Source organism: Sphaeramia orbicularis, chromosome 20 (genome assembly GCF_902148855.1).
Source record: "Sphaeramia orbicularis chromosome 20, fSphaOr1.1, whole genome shotgun sequence".
Classification (NCBI taxonomy): Eukaryota; Metazoa; Chordata; class Actinopteri; order Kurtiformes; family Apogonidae; genus Sphaeramia; species Sphaeramia orbicularis.
The window spans coordinates 9,442,896-9,463,719 of NC_043976.1; the positions used below are offsets into that span (position 1 = coordinate 9,442,896).

The following is a 20,824-nucleotide window of genomic DNA, read 5'->3' on the forward strand; positions in this document are numbered from 1 at the left end:
TCTGTTTTATTTTTCTTAACACAAGTACTGAATGTACTTTGAGGGTTTTAAGGAGTCATCAATAATCAAAGCAAGAAAAAAAAAAAAGCAATAAATGGTGAAATTTTCCAACCACACAGTCTCTCTTTGTGTGCTGGTGAAACGGTGAGCTATAAATCAGTCATTTTTGTCAACTTCCTCTGTGTCTGTCATCGCTCTGCTGCTTTAGTTTCAGCTCATGACTGCTGTTTCTCCTCTCCGTAGGCCTGTGTTAATGATTTTCCAGACAGTTTCTCTTGACACATTGAACAGTTTTGCATTTTTTCCCCATTTGGCCACAGAAGACTTTGCCTCTTTGGAGCTCTGTTGGTCGCATTGTGTTCCGTTAAAAACCCACATTGAACTGTCGATTGCCAGACCTGTTCGACGTCTGACATACGTATTAACCCTTTCATGCATGAATAATGAGAACCTTAGTCAAGACTTTTTTTCTTGAGTGTTTTTATTCCTCCTTAGACATGAAAAAAAAAAAAAAAAAACGTGATCGATTTTTTTTTTTTTCATGGAGTTACAAAAATGTCCATGCATTTAATTTTTGAAGAAAAGAAACATGTGTTTAAAACCCAATATCAGAAAGTACAGAAGAGGATTAGGGCCACTGGAAAAAAAAAAACAAGAAAATTAACCCTTTCATGCAAAGTGGTCACTACAGTGGACAGTTACTCTACAGCAGGGGTGTCAAACTCATATTAGTTCAAGGGCCACATACAGCCCATAATGACCTGAAGTGGGGCAGATCATTAAAAATAATAACATAAGAATATATAAATAATATCAATTCCAAAATTTGCATGTCTAACTTGTATGTTTTAAAGTGGAAAAAAGTGAAATTATACTATCAAAATGTTTACATCTCCAATCTATCCTTTAAAAAAATGCAAAAAAACATGAACAACCATAAACAAAATTAAATTTATTACCAAAAAAAAAGGTCAATTTTAACAATTTATGCCATTATTTGGCCTCAGCTTCTCATTTTCACATGTTCATTATAACTTACAGATCACAGTGGATTTACAAATACACAAAATGTTTAATAACAGACAGAATATTAGTGTAATTACACTTAATTCTCTTAAGACATTTCAGATTGTTCGTATTTGTTCAGGTTGTTCGCATTTTTTGTAAAAGGCTAGTCTATAAATATAAAATTTTCTGTGTAATTTTACTTTATTTTTTTACAATAAAAAAGAGAAAAACTTGTGGTTTTCATTATTTATAGTTTGTCATGATAGTATTTTACTGGTCTGACCCACTTTAGATTGAATTGACCTATAATTATTTTTTAACTTCCTTGATTATGAATTTCTTTAGTGTAAGTTTTGTATTTCACTAATTCATCCTAGGGGCCGGATTGGACCCTTGGCCCCCGGGCCTTGTGTTTGACACGTGTGCTCTACAGCTTGACTCTTGTATATTCATGGGATTTGTTGTTTTAGTTCCATATCAGCCAACACAGTGGACACTTATGCATCATCTCATAAACTGCAATTCTTACCATTATTTTAACTTTGCTGTTCTTGGTTGGTTCTTGAGTGGAAATCAGTTGTTAATATTTATTTTTTGCATATTATCTCCATGAAGTGAGTAATAACTAGTATTAGAATATGTTAAAATGTGAGAAAACATCAGATTAGCTGCATTAAACATGGTTTCATTACACTGTTTTCATATCACTTTATGATACTGGGTTTTAAATACATGTTTCTTTGCTTCAAGAATAAAATTCATGGTGTAGCTGAGTGGACATTTTTGTAACTCCATGAAAAACAGGTTTATTTTTTTTAAAAAATTCAATCACAGTGGGGGTTTTTTCATGCCTAAAGAGGGATAAAAACACTCAGGAAAAAAAATCTTGATTAAGGTACTCATAATTCATGCATGAAAGGGTTAAAATAAGGTCCAATATATGTATACATATATTTTTTTATTATTATTATGAAAAAAAGTCAGAATTCTGAGATTAAAGTCAGAATTCTGACTTTTTTCTTCAGAATTCTGACTTTTTTTCTCAGAACTGTCAAATTCTCAAAGGCTATGAAAGTAATATGATTTCAAAGTGACTTAAGAAACCAAATGTAGAATAATTTGTGTTAATGTTTTATCTGCTGCAACTTCAGGTGTGGGGTTGGAGTAAGGATGGAGGAGAAGCAGAAATAAGCCTTTAGTTTCAGCTTCTTCCTTTTTCAGTTACCAATTGTGTTAATTTTATGTTTGTTTGTTCTTTTTTAATATGTATGTGTTTTGTACATAACTAAAATAAAAATATTCATTCATTCATTCATTCATTCAACTCTGACTTTAAATAACATTCAACCAAACCTGATGTACCTTTACAAATGTGATTCATTCAAGTCTTTTACAGCCTCTTTTAGTCACTTCTAAATTTAAAAGCAGAGCTGATCACATGCATGAAGCCCGGTTTGTATCACCATTATCACGTTCTAGCTAAAGCTGTGATATAACACCCAGATAATCCCCTCCCCCAGAATAAAGGGAGGATGTTAAAGAGGTGTAGCCCCGTCCTGAATGCCCTTGGCCTTTAGTGACAAAATTGTTTTCACACTCTGCTGCTTTTCCATAAACTCTTTTTTCTCAGAATCCTAACATTCAGCAGCGGGAGCTAAAAAAAAAAACACCTTCTGATGTCAGCTCGTACAGGACTAGAAGATCAAAAATAAACCTGATTAACTTGCTAAAAAAAATTCAAACAACCTGCTTATTCCCGTGATGTTTTCCTTCGCTACTCGTCAAACTCGCCATAGTTGTATTTCCGAGCGGCGAATAACTTCAGCGGTGGATTTTTGTGTCTGGCTGAAGTGTGTGTGACAGCTTTAAAAAGAGCCTCAGAACCAGTATGCTGATCTAAATGAGGCATAATAGATGTGAGAGTGACATAACCATGTTGAAGGGGTGTAAGCAGCCTGACAGGAACATCGCTTCTAGCAACTCCTGTGTTGCATTAGTGATGATTTTCCAGGAGGCTCTCACAATGTTTCTTCAAAGCGCTCTCCTGAGCCACAGCCAAACCCGGAAAAGCCCCCAAAACAACAGGCCTCGCGCACGACTCCGCACGTTCTTATTCATAACCCACCCTCAACACTGGCCAAATCTATCCCCCTACTACCACCACTATCAAAAAAAAAAGAAAAATATAGGTCATTCTGGTGCTAAAAATGGCTGCCTCTCCCTGGGGCTTGCTAGAGCATGAAATAGACTTTACATCACGTTAGCCGAGCAACAGCAACCGAGAAACTTTCCTTTTTGTCATTGCTCATTTTTCATCCCCTTTTGTTGCTGTAATCTAACATATGGTGGTTCTCTCACTCTACCCTTCTCTCTTTCAGTTTATGACCTGAATAAGATATCAGCAGTTTTCCAGGTTTGGAATATGACAGGCGAGGCTAAAGTCATGTAGAGATTTAGATAATATGGTTGCGGAAACACTTTACAATACCCCCCCTTCTCTCTCCATCCCCATCCCCATCCATCCCTCCCCATTGCTGATAAGCGAGAATTCAAGGGATGGATTTCAAAAACGCTTCGGATTCACAAAGTGCCGACTGATACGGCGAAGGAAGTCACATGACAAGCAGAACAATTCCTTTCCACCTGTTTGTAACGCTGCCGATTGCTTCAACAAACCTCTGGCGTGTGAATTACAACAGTATCTCGTTTTCCTTCGGGTTGTCGCTGAGAAACTGCAAAACACAATATGCAAAAATAAGCTGCTCTCGCCTCCATTGTGGCTTTGACAACTTTAGAGTCCAATTTACGGAGGGAAACTCTCTCGCAGCAAATTGGATAATGCGGCGAGGAAATTTCTAGGGTTCTATTTGCTGTAGTTTACACATTTCCAGATGCTCTCGCTCCACAGTTGTAGAGTCTCATTTAAGTTTTTTTTTTCTTTCTTCTTTTCTCCCACTCACATTTCCACCTCCTTGTCCGATGTATGAAATCCCTGGTGGCTGAGCCTTGAAATGGCCTCATGTTTATTTAAACTTAGAGGGCGGCAGCTAAAGCGCCCGGTGCCCCATTGGTTTTTTTTCTTTTTTTTTTTTTTTTTTTTTTTTTCCTGTGGTGTTTTCTTACAGCCAGCCAAGCCTGGAGCCATTCATCAGCAGGGCTAAGGGTAGCTACAGTGCAGAGGACTAAACAGCACTTCACCACAATGAGTGTGACATCAACCCTCCACACAAACCAGCGGGTGTGTCAAAAGAGAAGCACAATTACAGAGGAGAGGGAGAAGGGAAGAGGTGGGGAAATGACCATAGAGAAGAAGAAAAAAGAAAGGAAATAGAGACACAGAATGCTAGTCATCTTGCTTCTAATTTTGGTTCTGGCACCAGCAGTACCTTTGTTCCATCACAGGCTTTTTTATGCCATGAGCAAGAGCTGGTTTTAGACAGACAGAGGAGACACAGAATTAGCCAAGACCAGTGTTGTGCAAGCTACTTCCAAACTGTAATCCATTACAGATTACTTCTTATAGTACAGGTGTCAAACATGCGGCGCGGGGGGCCAAAACCGGACCGCCAAAGGGTCCAATCCGGCCCCTGGGATGAATTTGTGAAATGCAAAAATTACACTGAAGAAATTAACAATCAAGGATGTTCAAATCCTTTTAGGTCAATTCAATCTAAAGTGGGTCAGACCAGTAAAATACTATCATAATAACCTACAAATAATGAAAACTGTAATTTTTTTCTCTTTGTTTTAGTGTAAAAAAAATATATATATACAGGGTGGGGAAGCAAAATTTACAATGAACATTTAGTTGTTTTTTCTCAGCAGGCACTACGTCAATTGTTTTGAAACCAAACATATATTGATGTCATAATCATACCTAACACTATTATCCATACCTTTTCAGAAACTTTTGCCCATATGAGTAATCAGGAAAGCAAACGTCAAAGAGTGTGTGATTTGCTGAATGCACTCGTCACACCAAAGGAGATTTCAAAAATAGTTGGAGTGTCCATAAAGACTGTTTATAATGTAAAGAAGAGAATGACTATGAGCAAAACTATTACCAGAAAGTCTGGAAGATACTATTAAAGAAGAATGGGAGAAGTTGTCACCCGAATATTTGAGGAACACTTGCGCAAGTTTCAGGAAGCGTGTGAAGGCAGTTATTGAGAAAGAAGGAGGACACATAGAATAAAAACATTTTCTATTATGTACATTTTCTTGTGGCAAATAAATTCTCATGACTTTCAATAAACTAATTGGTCATACACTGTCTTTCAATTCCTGCCTCAAAATATTGTAAATTTTGCTTCCCCACCCTGTATATATTTTATTTCGAACATGCAAAGAAAATAAGACAAAACAAAGCAAATGAAGACATAAAAAAATAACATTTAAATGGACAGAATCTATCTTCAAGCACATACAAGTCTGAATTTTGCATGGTCGAAAAGGAGTAGGAAGAAGTATAAACTTATTTAATCCTACCCCTAAATCCTAAAATCCTAAAAAGGAAAATTACACAAGAATATTTACAGACTTGCCTTTAAAAAAAAACAAAAAAAACAAAAGTGAATAACCTGAAATCTCTTAAGAGAAGTATGTGGAATTTTAATAATATTCTGCCTGTTAGTAAATGTTTTGTGTATTTGTAGATCCACTGTGATCTGTAAGTTGTGATTCACATGTATAAATGATAAACTGAGGCGTAATATTGTTAAAATTGCACTTATTTTTCTTAAGAATTTACAGGTTGTTCATATTTGCTCATGTTATGTTCAAGTACAATTCGTAGATGTAAACATTTTCATTATGGAATTTTACTTTTTTCACTCAAAAGTTCGTATTATCCCATTATTTATATTATTTTATTGGTCCGGCCCACTTTATTTCTTATTAGGCTGAATGTGGCCCCTGAACTAAAATGAGTTTGACACCCCTGTGTTATAGTTATTTAAAAGTAATTCCTTACCTTACAACAGTGTTTTTCAACCTTGGGGTCGGGAAATTTCTAGTAATTGATAAAAAAAAAACAAAAAAAAAACATACTGATAAAAAATATATGATGAGTTGAGAGAGACAATCACAATTCATAACAGATATGACAAACTGAAGCTGAAACTGAAGCACTGTGGTTCTGTTTATCTGTCAAATGTTCATTGTGGTCGGTTTCAGATGCTGCAGCTCTTTCATGATTCATAGTTTGAGTTCTTGTTTGTTCAGTATTAATTGTCAGCCTTGTAAATCCCAGCTGGACTGACTGTACATATCCTGACCAAGGAAAATCAAATTCTACCTTTGTGCAGTAATCTACACCTGGCTTTTCTGCCTCTGTCCATAATAATATACATTATATAGACTAAATGCCGTCTAAAATTTACATTTATTTGCAACATTGTATAGCAAACTATTACATGATCAAAAACAAATTAATTTTAGCAAAAAAAAAAAAAAAAAAAAAAAAAAAGCATCTGTTTTGAATGTCTGGGGTCGCCAGAAATTTGTGATGTTAAAATGGGGTCACGAGCCTGAAAAGTTTGGGAACCACTGCCTTACAGTATTATCAGAATTGTAATGCACTGGGTCCGATTTGTAAAAAAAAAAAAAAAACAGAGTGGTATGTTTTGTTTTTTTTTAAATCATGAAAAACAAGCAATCAACTGGCCTAATTCATTTATAAGTTGACGGTCGGTCCAGTTACATGTCAAACAGCTGAACATTCATCTTTAATGCAAACTAAAAATACATTAAACATTTATTTTCTGCGACAGCCACACCTGCAGTGTGGCAGATGGCCTAGTGAAGTTTCAGGACCATGGATAAGGACCGATCACACCAACATGGCAGAGGATTTATGACAAACAGGAAACTCAGTCAGACTGTAAAACCTAACATAAAACCTAATCAATTAAGATTTCACTTCATGCCACAATAATTCAGCTAATTAGACTAAGTTAACAGTTTGTTGTGATGTCGGACTTCATGTGTTCAACGTGCAGACATATGTCCGTATAACCTGCTGTGAATACCTTACACGTAATGAAGGACATTTGACAGAGACAGAAACACAGACAGAAGTCGCTTTTCCATTAGACATCGGCGCAAAAACTTTACCGACATTTACTAAATGTTTAAAAAACAAGAGTGCGTAATGTCGGTTTTTCCGTTAAATAACAAATGTGATGATTTGTTTATTTATTATCGCGAGATGACACAAGAAGGCTTTCCATAAACATGGCAATGAATGTAAATATCACGTTGATTTACAGATATATTCATTATTGTTATATATTACCCCTCTATCCCGTACTAAATTAAAAAATAATTCAGTTTCCTGGTGTCCACATATAAAGCACCATGTTTCTTTTAAAGGTATGGGAGACTTTCGTGACCAATTTTTCATCAAATCTGTAAAACCTCAGTCATAGCCTAAGTATCACGAGTCTGTAAGTCTGTCTGTGATTACGCACCGCTGCAGGCAGCTGCACGAACCTCCGTTTCCCACAATGCACGTCGCGATAAAAATTTCCGAAGATGCCTGAGTTACCTCCTGCCTCTGAATGTAAACACATGGTTTTGTTTATGGTGGATGGCACTTCGAAATTTTTCACCGTGATGCAAGAGATTCAGGTGAGTGATCACAGAAAAACTTACAGATTCGTGATACTTCGGATATGACTGAGACTTTACAGATTCGATGAAAAATTGGTCACGAAAGTCTCCCGCACCTTTAAACTCTTCTTCTTTGCTTGTTGTAACATCCATCAACATCCTTTTTTTTTTTATTCACGTGACTCTAGTTGCGGAAAAAGGTCTTTCCATTGCAGTTTTGTGTGATATACCATTTGTGCTACGCCCGAAAAACCACCTCTTGCGTAAAAACTTTTAATCGAAAAACAAGAGTTTTGGCAAAAATTGTCATTTTTCCATTAGGTTCATTTTTATGAGCAAGTTATATTTGCGCAATTTGAGGGTCAATGAAAAAACAACTACTGATATGTACGGAGAGAGATTGGTGAATTTGCACCCCGAAGTCCATATGTACGAATAGCTTGGTAGGTAACACTATGGTCAACGATGTTCGAATCTCAGCAGGAACGCTTGCATTTTTTTCAACACTTTCCATGTTCAAACAGAGGGTGTGGCACCGAGGACACAGGTAGATAAATGCACAATCAATAAAGAATTCGAACTAGTCATGGAAACGTTAGCTTACCTTGTCATTGCTGATCACATGGATCATGCTAACTAGCTTCTGTAAGGCAGGGTTAGGGTTAGTAATGAGCATACGTCCATGTGGACAATGGCCGTCGTCACCCATTGGCTGAACACCAACAGGAAATAGAACTTTACAGATGCATTTTGGATTCCTTAAGGCACAGGTGTCAAACATGCGGCCAAAACCATCCACCAAAGGTTCCAATCCGGCCTGTGGGATGAATTTGCAAAGTGCAAGTTAGGGCATCAAACTCAAAAATAATATCATAATAACCTATAAATAATGACAACACCATTTTTTTTTCTCTTTTAGTGCAAAAAACATTAAATTATGAAAATATTTACATTAAGAAACTATCCTTTAACAATAAAAGGTTAATAACCCGAACAAATATGAACAACCAGAAATGTCTAAAGAAAATTAAGTGTAATTTTAACAATATTCTGCCTGTTACTAAAAGTCTTGCGCTTTTGTAGATCTCATATGTAATGCACATGTATAAATGATAAGTCGAGGCATAATATTGATTAAACTATACTTGTATTTTTTAACAAATTTCTTTTTTTTTCAGGTTATTCACATCTTTTTTGTTTGGATAGTTTGTAAATGTAAATATTGGCATAATTGAATGTTATTTTTTGCACTAAAAAAATTTGGAGTTGTCATTATTTATTGGTTATTATGCTATTATTTTCCGGTCCGGCCCACTTCAGATTAAATTGGACTGAATGTGGCCCCTGGAAGAAAATGAGTTTGACACCCCTGCCTTATGGTCTCACGGCCTTGCTTTTTTAGTTTTTCATTTGAGCAGTTAAATTGTGGATGAAATGTGTGTTGTAATGCAAGTGCTACTGAGTAAAATATTACTGAAAATTGATAAGTAATTCCTTACACTACTGCGTTACAGGAAAAAGTAATCCATTACTGTAATGCATTACTTTTGTAACACGTTACTCCCAACCACACATTCCAAGCTCACACCTAAAAATAATGGGTTAAAAAATAAAAACGCAAACAGCCAGAATTTTGTGCGTGAGTGAAGATATAATACTGTTTGTCTAGTGTTATTATAATTAAAGCTCCTCTAAATGTTTGGTTTTTAAAGTTTAATCTAATGTCCTTGTATAATTTACACACAATTCCACAGACAGCAAACTGTTTAAAAATGATCTCCCCAAATGCGGATGAAAGAGAGGGGACTCGTGCATCCAAGCCGAGTGGAGAGCACAACAAAGGGAACTCGGGCTGGGATCCAAATTAGAGCAGAGATGAAGATATGAAAGATCAAAACCGGGAAGGAGGAATGAGAAAAAAGGAAAAGGAATTGGCAAATGCTGACATCCAGCACTGCCACAGTGAATCCAATTTTAAAGGCAATATGTGCTCGAGCCAAAACGGCTGCAACTTACAAGGGAGATGATGAAAAGTGTAAGGCTACGTAGCAAATATCAATGGTTTTATGGCAACGACTGAAGTTCTTAGATACTACTGAATATCGGAAAACACTCGCAATTGTCAAATTCCAATAATGCTGATGTTCCTCATGGACTGTTATTGATGTTAAGTGAACAAAGAGCTTTACGTTGTAGCGAATAGTTTACTTTTTAGTGCTGTAAAACTGATCTGAGTGTAAAAATGAAAATTTTGTGTGAAAAAATATATTTGCAAACAATACCAAGCCCGTTTACACGACCATAAAAATCTGACGTAATCAGATAATTGTAATAATTGGATCTGATGAGTCTACATCCACTTGTGATAATCAAAAAACTTGGGTTCACGTTTCATTCCATTATCTGATTTCTTTTCGGATTCTGTATATAAGACACCTCTTCACTTCAGAAGTGTCTGCCAACTTTCTGCTGCTGGATGCCATGTTTGTTTGTTTTTTTCCGGTGATGGTTGTCTTATCTTCACGCTCTTCATGCTCACATGGAGACAATATCACTTCCTTTACTAGTTTTTTTAAACGTGAAAGTGAAATGAAATAAATCATATTAGGTACACATGGACGAACACATTGGAGTATTAGCGTTGTTTACATGATCACTTGAATTACTCCAGAAATCAGATAATGATCACATTTTTAGTGCGCATGTAAATGGGTTCATTGATGAAACTTACCGCAAAAATGTATTAAAAAAAAAAGGTCAAAAACAATGAAAAGAAAGGTAAGACAGACTCAAGAAGACACCACACACAGTGTAACTGTATATATCTATATATATATCTTCATTTATTTTTAAGATTTAAACCCACTAAAAGTTGTAAATACAACTCTTGAATGAAAGGCACAGGAAAAATCAGACAATGCTGATATAATACTCAAAAGAAAAATTACAGTACAAAAGTGGACAGTTAGTTACGCACATACAAATCCCTCCATGTGGAACATCCTCCAGTTTGTTTGTTTGGGGGAAAACAGATACAGTATATGTGATAAGACAAAAACCAGAAACCGTCAGCCAAACTTGTCTTTATTGCTTTTCCGGACAGACATGGGTCACCACAACCTCCTGGGTCAAGCAGAACATCCCAGGAAAAGCAGAGCTTCTCTCCCCAGTTTCCCCACAGATGGAGTGGCTCATGTTTACTTGATAATTGGCCTGTCTGTTGACTGTGCTACATAACACTTCACTGGGCGTTTAGACTCTGATCCCCGACGTCAAGGCAGCTGACATACACGGCACACAGAGCTGAAGAAGGGACGCGCTATTCAAGCTAACGTCTCTCATGTTCCATTACTAAATGAGCCCGGATTTTTTGTGATCATGCTTTAATTTGTTGGTCCGCTGAGTGTAAAATCAACCCAACCTCTAAGTGGTGCCGAGTGTTAAAATATTCAACGGAAATTTCTAGGCTGCAAAATTTGAAGTGCGGGTCAGAATCCAGTTTGTGGAGCAGTGAAGTCATTTACGATATCTCTGTTCCCTTTTCGAACATTCACTTGATAGAGCTCACTGCACTCTGATCTAAAGGTTTCATTTATCAGAATCTGGCACTGGAGGCCACAATTATGTGGTTTTATACTGTTTTCTTGTCCTGCCATGTATCAATTTATTCCTAACTTGCTTTTAGTCACCATTTTCAGTTTGGTTTCCTCCTAATTTGATGCTTGGCATGCAGACTGGTAGAAGACTGTGCACACATTAAGGATCCTTTGGACAGCTCTACTGGAGGGAAAGGTGCTGTCACTGTACTGCTTACACTTTTTAATATTACTCATAGCCTCTTTGGTATGGACACATCTGCATCAAGGGACTACCACCGTCCAATTATCCCCTTTCTAATCCTATGTGCAGCTGTCTCACTCTCTCTGGTTCCTATTAAAAGGAAAGAAAAAAATATATAAAAAAAAAAAAAAGATGATTGCCACAATCTTGGAACCTGGAAATCGAGTGATTGATTAGAGTAGCAGGAAATTAGACCTATACAGCTGCCAAGGGTTTTCTTTTCCTCCTGCATGAAAGCCCCCTGCCTCTGCTCTCTACCTGCCGGAGCTTGGCCTTCCCTGCTGCCTGACAGCAGGAGATTCATGCTACCTCCGCTTTCCCTGCAGCCATGCTACACAGAGAAAAAAAGCCATGGCAGAGCAAAATGTAAACGCACAGATCTACTTAAATTCAACCCTGAAAGGAAAAAAAAACAACAAAGAAATAAAACAACAGATCCTGGGGGTAAAATCAAACAGGTGTTAAGTTTCGGTGCTACAAAACACAACAGTTCTGATGGATTGAGGAGTGAACAGGAGGATGGATGTGGTCAGGGTTGTGCGATGTTGCTGCTGCTGCTGCTGTAGCTTGGACGCTCTGGTTTGCGTTAGCTCGGATCAGGTGAAGAATGCGTTTACCAGAGCCCTTTCTTCCCCCTCCCCCCAACAGAAGATGGCAGGCCCACCCGTGGAGTGCAGGGGGTTACTTTTATCCCCTTCTCTATCCTGGTTCTAAGCAGAATCTCTTGGCGCCACACTCCAGTTTCACACAGGAGCAAAGTCAAGTAAAAGCTAGAGCTTTTACAAATCTGCTTTCATGTTTGACTCTTACACTTCCTGATGCAAAACCTAGAATACCTTCCTACTCCAGTGCAAAGGGCAGCGAATGACATCATGTACAAGAACCAGGATCTCTGAGAGTTCGGGGATGGGGTCCAGTCTCTCAGTGCATTGGGCTGACGCCGACTCCATTCATTACCTAGCTGTAGAAGATGAGGAAGCCGCAGCTAGCTGTGTGAGGTACTCGCGCAGTTCCTTGGCCGCCTGGAAGCGGCCGTAGCGCTTTTTAGGTTTGGTGCATTCATCCAACAGGGCATCTAGTTGTCCATCTTTGGCTATGTGGGCGGGGGGATCGTGGAGGAGGCCTCCGGTAGTGCCCCGCCACGTAGCGTACCGAGACAACAGGTTCTGGCACACGGCATAGTAGTTGTGGTCCACGGTAACCCTGGAGCACAGGGAGTCCTTGGAGAAAGACAGGCAGGCCTCCCTGTCGCACTCCTCGAAGCGGCTCTCGTACCACACGTCGTAGCTTTCTGGCTTATCTGCGGGGAGACGGAGAGACAGTTAAACGCAACCATAAAAAAACACATTGGTCATAAAAAGATAGTCAGTAATATTAACAGAGTCATAGATGCACAACATTCATTTCAAATATATAAAAGCATTTACGGCGCCATAAGCTTCTTGCTTACAGCCTTTAGCAGGTGAAAATGTAATGGAGCCAGCATATGTGGGTCCTGCGTCAGTCGTCTGATGAAAGCCACATAGCCCGGATTTTATTAGAGCAGCATAAGCATTTATTTATGCTTTGTACATAGTCTGTTATTCAGGAGTGGATAGGATACGCTGCAGTTCCACACCCATAATGACGACTATTCTTGTGTTCATATGTGTATAGACGTCAGATGATATAATAGTCAGAGCAGCGATATGCTGAAAGCTGATGAGTCTGCCAACATCATTCCTTTAAAATTCTGTCGATGAAAAGGCACATCACTCACTATATATGAAGCTGGATGCTCAATACTGCATGAGCAATACTAACAAAAGAGGAGGAACATGGGTGTAATGCTGTCGAAGTGCATCAGAACTGCACTTTTTAACTCCAAGTGGGTAAAGAGAAAATATACAGTACACATACACCACTTGAAGATCCAATTATAACTAAAGCGTATGCTATGCAACAGAACCAGTAACAGAAAAAAACCTAAATAATGAAAGCAGTCATTAAAGTTTAAGGTGAGTTTATTGATTCATAACTCATGTATGGAGTAACATGCAAGAAAAGAATCTGATACCATCTCCCAGTTTATACAAGTGAAATTTATAGCTTAATCTGACATGACGTTTACATGACTACAGGGGATACTGGGGGTGGGAAATGTCCGGTCTATTCTCACATGCGCTCAGTGGGGACATTACATGGACTCTGAACTGTTGAGCTGGTGGGGTAAAGTCCGTTTAACGTCCGGGCTGACTGATTTGGACATTCTCACATACAGCTCCTCTGGGTAATACCTGGAGAATTTCAGCTGACAGTGCAAATGCGAAAGGTGCTTTAGAGATGTAAAATATTGTCCTTTTACCTTAAGGTACACAATCTTCCGTTTAGCTCCATCTCATCTTATAACTATTCTTCCAGCGGTTTGAGCAGGCTATTACCCAAGAAATCAAGCTGGCCAAAAGCTGACGAGGAGGAGGTGCCACTTTTGACATTGCAGGGGGACTAACAGGAAATTCTTTTCAAAGCACACAGCCAAACAACTCATCCAGTGTTTCATTTGACAGAAATGAACCACTTTCAAGATTTATTGAGCAAATAAAATTCTTTCTCCAGCACATTTCATGTTGCTTTTTCTCTTTAGAGGATTGAGCTGGGAATGGAGGGAGGCAAGAAAATAACCTGGAATGATGAGAGACCTATTGGTTTGTGCATTAAAAAGCAGATCAATAACATTGTGGAGGGGGGTGGGGGTGGAGTTTAGTGGAGGTGGTGGTGGTGGTGGGGGGACCCAGAGGATGCAAACACATAATCAGTGTATCAGGGTTGTAATGCACTTCTCCTCCAGCTCATCAGAACAACTCAATCAAACATCCAGCGATGCCCTGTTAGCGAGGGGCCCCCGTGGCCCCCCAAAGAGGAGGGGCACATCAACCTCAATCAGCGCCGGTGATGAAGATGGATCTGCCTGTGTATGCACGCAACGGCCGCACACATACATGGGGAAATGTACGTGCACCAAGGTGAGGTGAAAGCAATTAATGTTTCGCAGCCGGTCATGCATCAAACCTCAGCACTGATTGACAGATGGCATCAGGAGAGTGTCCTACTACCGTTCACTCACACACACACACACACACGCACGCACACACATATATATATATTTCTAGACACATAGTCAAAGGACCTAAAAGGAACAAGAATGGAGAGACAAGTTTTTCCTCAAGGACAAAGATGAGCGCAGCAAAAAAAGTACTTTGAAAGTCTGAGACAACTGAAGGCAAAAAGAGGTCGGTGGTCTGTTTACTTGCACCTCAATCGCCTCAGTTCCACCCCTCCTGCAGGCCGGAGTGCAACAAAGCTACAGCATTTTCACAGCAAATGAAATCATTTCCAATTCAAATGAGGCGGCAGAGGACCGGACGAGCTATTCTGGCTGGCCTCTCTCGTTCCCTGCGTATCCGGTACTTTCCATGTTAAGGAGCTCAGGTCAGACTTGTATACATTCTCCTCACTGCTGACTTCTCAGGGCTACACTGAGAAGGGACACTGGGCCTGAAATGCTTGTTAGCGTGGCCTTACTAGTGGCATTCAAGAGTACGAGCCGGTTTTAACAATGCATGCCTGTGTTGGAGTGCATTATTGAATATGAGAGAAAGAGAGCACAGGGGTGCGGGAGTGTTTCAAGTACTGTTGTATGTGTGTGTGTTTGTGTAAGCTGGCGAGCAATTGTGTCAGTGCGAGAGAGGAGAATGAGACTGAGTGAAGTGTGTGTTACATTATACAGCATGTGTTTCCAAAAACCACTGGGGGTGAAATCCTCCTCAAATGCTATAAACTCAATGATGGGGAATGGCTTCTTTCGCACCACTGGACTGTGCAAACACACAGCACATGGCACAACATGAACGCGGCGTGCGTTTTATCTCACCGAACCCGCATCATCAATATGGATGCTCCTAACAAGAGGGCGGAACAGCACGTGGCGTTCCCCGCGTTTGATTTGCAAATCAAATGGCCCCCACGTTTAGGTTGATGAGATTCTCGGCGCACACTTTAACACGCCTTCAATCTCGGAGCCTAATTGCGCCGATTGGATTCTCTGCTTGCGGAGCCGTGCGAGGTTGCCGTGCCTATTTCCCATTGCTGTCCGACAAAAGCCCGTGACCTCATAATGCTCATTACTGCCGTCATCCCTCGTCTTCCTGCTGTGCCCCGGCGCTTGGCATACGCACACACATACACAAACAGATCCAGGCGCACAAACATTCTTGAGGCTTAAACTCTGAATGGCCAGGGTAATCAGCTTGAGTTGTCAAGCTCTAAATACGCCGGCCAGAAAGAGAGACTCAACCTGGATTGTGCTTCGGGACTAGCACCGGGCTACTCTGACAGGATGGAAAACTGCAGCTCTTGGCAAGGAGAAAACTATATACACACACTTTTTAGCACCCCGAGCGCACACACAAACAAACACGCAGGAAAGAGAGTCAAAGGGGGAAAAGTGGTGGAGTATCTTGGCATGTTGCATTGTACTTGCAGTTTTCTGGTATTAGATCTCGCAGTTTGATATTTTTTCATGTTTATCTCAAGGGGAAAAAAACCTTAATAAAAACAGGCAGGTTTCTAAAATATTGACAACGTACAATTTTTCCGTGCAGTTCAATTTGCTCAAAATGAATCGTGTGTAAAAATGAGAATATTACTGTTGATTGGTTTCTAATTCACTTAAACACAGCTGTATAAAACTGTTAATGCTATAACGAACAGCAGCAGCACATCATAAACTCAAAAGATCAGGGAAAAACAACGCCCATACTACTGTACTATTTAGTATGCCAGAAAAAGATTTAGTATGTTCCAGTACATGGTATGTCAAATGCAATCTTCCAAAAATACTGGGATCCTGCATCTGGTAGCATTTTACAGTATGCAAGCACGCATGCTACCCACAATCCACGATACTTTATATGAATTTAACTACAGAACATGTACTTTTAGATAAGACAACTATTCCTTCTCTCAGAGAGGACTGTGACACGTGTGAGTACAAGAGTCAAAGTTCATTTTGCAATGTGATGACGAAGTGGGACGTCTCAATTGACTGAACACTGTGTGTAATGGTAGCACTTTGTAAGGGCAGTTGCAGCAGTTATTAAAAATAAAAAGTATGTGTTTTGGAATAAAGCCAATTGTTCTTGATGCCAAAAGCCATAAAACATAACAGATGATGAACAAACTTTCACAGTGTGAATTGTCGTTATTAATTTCTTTCCATTTTAGTTAAAATACAGACTGGCAAGAAGAAAAATAAGGCAGCTTGCTTGGAAATTTTGGAATTACCCAATAATAACTTGCCTTTGTGGTGCTGTAGAACACACAGTAGGCAGCAGCAGAATTTCAGCAGTTTTCTTATTTGGATCAGCGATATTCTTAATAGGAATAATGATTAATAAAAGCTAAATCAAGTACTTTATAGAATGTTATGTCTGGTGTTTCTGACAGTGACAAAGTGATACAAAGTGAAACTCATGGCAGAGTTCACACAGTTCACAAAACTTCCCCGTCGAACAAAGAGAAAGGGGAAAAAAACGCGCGCGCGCACACACACACAGACAATAGTTCATATCTGTCACAGGGCACAAACGTGGAACCTCAATACCTAGCGACACAACAGTTTATCACTTTAATAGGATTTCTGCAGACGGGACAAATCTATGAGCCTAACTGGGTGGTCCTGCTCCTCTCTGAAGTAGCCCCAGGAAGGGGGACTGAGGGGCAGTGCACTGCCACGCTGAGTATGTGATGTATGGCTCTCTCTGTCCTTGTTATGAGGTTTATTCTGAGAAAAAAAAAATCTAGGGCAGTGGAGATGGCTTGTTATCTGGATGATCTCTGCTTTGATGGGGACAGGCTTGTTGGAGGCAGAGAAGGGAAGCTGGAGGACTATGTCCTCAGAGAGAAGAAGGCGTCGAGCATAAGCAGCGGCCCTTCAGACCTTCCTCCAGACCTTAGTCCCTGCCTGAAAAGGTGCGTTTGGCAGCTAAAGTCGCCATAAAGCGTAGTGTTCTCTAGAGAAAAAGCCATGGTCTGTGTACAAATCACACTACAGTATTTGAGGAAGTCTCTTCGATAAACAGACACTGCATAAGCAGAAATGTTACGGGCAAAAAAAAGTGACGTTATGGGTTTCCACAAGTAAAATTCAAGACTTTATAAGATTATTATGAAGGCAATTTAAGGCCTGTTTTGTGTCCTGTCACACCTTGGTGATGGTGTGGATGTGAATACAGCACAATACTGAATGACAGCAGCCAATTTTCTGGTAGCTTTTCACACCAGCTTTATATTTTCCTGACTTCTTTTGTTTTAAGTATTACTGCTTTTATATTCCACATTCTTCATTTAAGCTTTTTCTTTCACAAGATCCAATGGCCTTGAAATGTTAGGCATTTATTTTCAACATATTTCAACAAACACAAATTCCAATAAAAGTTTAAGACCTGTAAAAAGTGATTTTTGAGACATTTTAAGGCCTATAATTAGAATATAGTTATTGGATTTTAGACTTTTTAAATAGACCTAAAAGCAAAGATTCTAAGGTATCAAACCTTCCCACAAAACAATCACTGATAGCCCCAAAATGCAACGTCAATTTTATTACTGTGTAAATATAAGCAGACCTCTTCAGTAGCTCCAGAGATGCTTTTATAAAAGGTGCGATATATGCATGTTCATGAATAAGGCAACTGGCTGGAAAGCTCTAATAGGTATTACCTTAGACACATGGACAGACATCCACGCACACAGCATACATGTGTTCAGGTAATAATGGACGTTGCCACTCACTCTGCTTGATCAGCCTCTTGTCTGCCACCAGGACATTCTCTGCATCGACAACGATGACCTTTCCGTCCCGCGGGCCGACTGCAAAGTTATCGAAGCTGACATCGAGCAGGTAGAGGGCAAACTCAAAGTCGTTGTTGGTTAACTGCTCGGCGATGTCCATCAGCTGCCGCGCCAAGTCTACTCTCTTCTCCCAGGGCGCATTGTAGAAGCTCCACAGCTCCTCGCCCACGTAGTTGACAGCTACCACGCGCCCACACGCTCCCAGGTACTTGGCGAATGGCCACCCCTCGTCTGAGGGAAAGCTCTGAAGAGAAACAGAAAACAAAGATTTGAAGACAGATCAAAAGATTTCAGGCTGTGTAGCGAGGAATTGGCCAAGAGGAAAACAAATGTCCCTTTGGCTTTAAAAGAAGGAGGCTAACACCTAAATTGAGAGAATCTTCACATTGACAGAAAACATTTATTTAAGTTGCAAAGAAGTCTGTGTCTTAATACAAAGAAAAAAACAATACTAGGTGGATATGTGCAGCCTTGGGTAATTCGTATACACCATCTGAGGGATAATAGTTGAAAATGTGCCAAAGGGTCACGTGAAACAAAGCCAGCAGTGGTATAACGGATTAAATTTAATAAAAGAAAAAGCCGGTTTGTGTTAAAGCCCTACAGCCATGAGCTGATGTGTGCTGCCCGTATTCAGTGCTTCCAGAGAACTGATAGGACGTGATTTGTGGTAACAGCAGTTAGCAGAAAAGCCTTATGTGTTGTGATGCAGCAACAGGGCGATTTAAACTGCTGCACGATGTCGGCTAACCGAGTTAATGCAGTTTGGGCAGGCTGACAAGAAATTCTTGTGTATTACAGGGTAAAACTGATTAATAATACGGTAATACCACAAGCAGGAAGTAGTATTGCTGTTGCTGCTGCTGCACAATGCCCCCTAAGCTGTCAGATTTACTCGATATCCTCGAGGTCAGACAAAAACAGGCACATATGAACCATCATCTGTGAACACTCAAAGTCAAGTGGTAACATCTGCAGTAGAAAACAAACATACACACAAATAAAATGAGTTGGATGTGAAGATGCTGTGTCTAAGGGTCTGTGTAGATTGCGTAGGTCTTGTTACTGCATCCCATCTCTTTCCATGAGCTTTGTGAATTACACTCTCCCTGCATCTCTGTTTTTTTCTGCTGGTCAATTTCATTGCCAAAGGCTATCTGGACAAGCAAATGGAATATATATATATATATATATATATATATATGTAGTAGAAAAAAAAAACACCTTTTCTACAGCCCACATGAGTTTAAAGCTCCCATCTTTTACAATAAACACCCTGCCGTATGCTAGCTTAATGATAGCCCACAGTTCCTATGTTACAAATCTGGCAGGCAGCCTCGGTGCAGACACAGACAGAGAGTCAGGAGCGCTTATATTTCACGGGAGCCTCGGTCACCCTCCCTCTCTGAAAGCCAATTGCATCGCAGAGATATTGCAGGGAGCACACCATGTCACTGCAGGTAAGGTGTGAACTACTATGACTGTTGCATCTCACTTTACACCAACGGTAATTCAATACTGTGCCCGGCTTTCAATTTGTGGTGAGAGACGGGATTTTAAATATGCATGGCCGCCCTAAGTCCCTTTAAAGTTTAATGAAATACAAATTATTTAAAAACATACATTTTAAACCCCCCCGCTGGCAACACAGCTGCTCTATCGCAAAGAAAACAGCTGGACACCTGCCACATAGACTGTGTGGCACCGAGGATGAGCATATGACAAGAAAACCACAGCTGGGTGACAGGATCTTTACAAAGCGATTAGCAGTTTCACTACTGCACCCACTGACCACATGAAAGATTTTTTTTTTTTTTTTAATCTTAGACACTTCTCAAACTATGTGGCTTTTAAGCATTTTTATGGCATGCTTTTGCTAGGTTATAATTTGCTAAGTGAAGGTCAGCGCATATGGCTCCCACCTGCACCCCCGTACATAATGCAACAAGCTGAATGCATTTCTGAGTGAAAGCTAAGGATGCTGAATGGACAAACAACCTTGGATAGATTTTTAAAAGATAAAAAATAGTGTGCATCTTCATGCAACAATTATGACTCACTGCTTTTTTTATAAATCTACACAGAAGCAGAGCGACCCACTATTATAGTCTATCACACTCTGTTTTAGTGGTGTAAATCTACTCCTTAGGCATATCGCTTGTTCCCATCAGTTTTAAGAAAGATCCACCACCAAGAGGGGAGGACAATGATAAGTTACACGCACTGCAGTATGTTGGAGCAGATTTCCCTGAGGTGACCCAATCAATTGTGGGCCAGACAAAAGTCTGTCCAGGAAGCAGAGCTGGCTTCCAGCAGCCTGTCTGTCTGTCTGTCTGTGCCTGTCATCTTTAGACTTGGCGATGACTCAGAGCAACTTCCCCAAAAAAGTCTAGGCTTAATAGCCTTCCTCTACATTTTCTGATACAGCAAACTTGACAGGAAGTGGAATCTGAGAAAGTAGACATGTCTCAAAAAG

At 39.7% G+C, this 20,824-nt stretch overlaps 1 protein-coding gene across 1 annotated transcript in view; it reads right to left on the reverse strand.

Moving 5' to 3' along the window:
- Positions 1-10,436: 10,436 nt before the first annotated feature.
- The window catches only part of dipk2ab (divergent protein kinase domain 2Ab), a 28,426-nt gene continuing 18,038 nt past the window's right edge, over positions 10,437-20,824 (reverse strand). Inside the window, exons 3-4 of the mRNA XM_030123091.1 lie at positions 18,289-18,592; positions 10,437-12,760 (exon numbers count right to left, since the gene is read on the reverse strand). Of these exons, the coding sequence (XP_029978951.1) occupies positions 12,414-12,760; positions 18,289-18,592 (651 nt within the window). The 3' untranslated portion in view covers positions 10,437-12,413. The remainder of the gene's footprint in view (positions 12,761-18,288; positions 18,593-20,824) is intronic.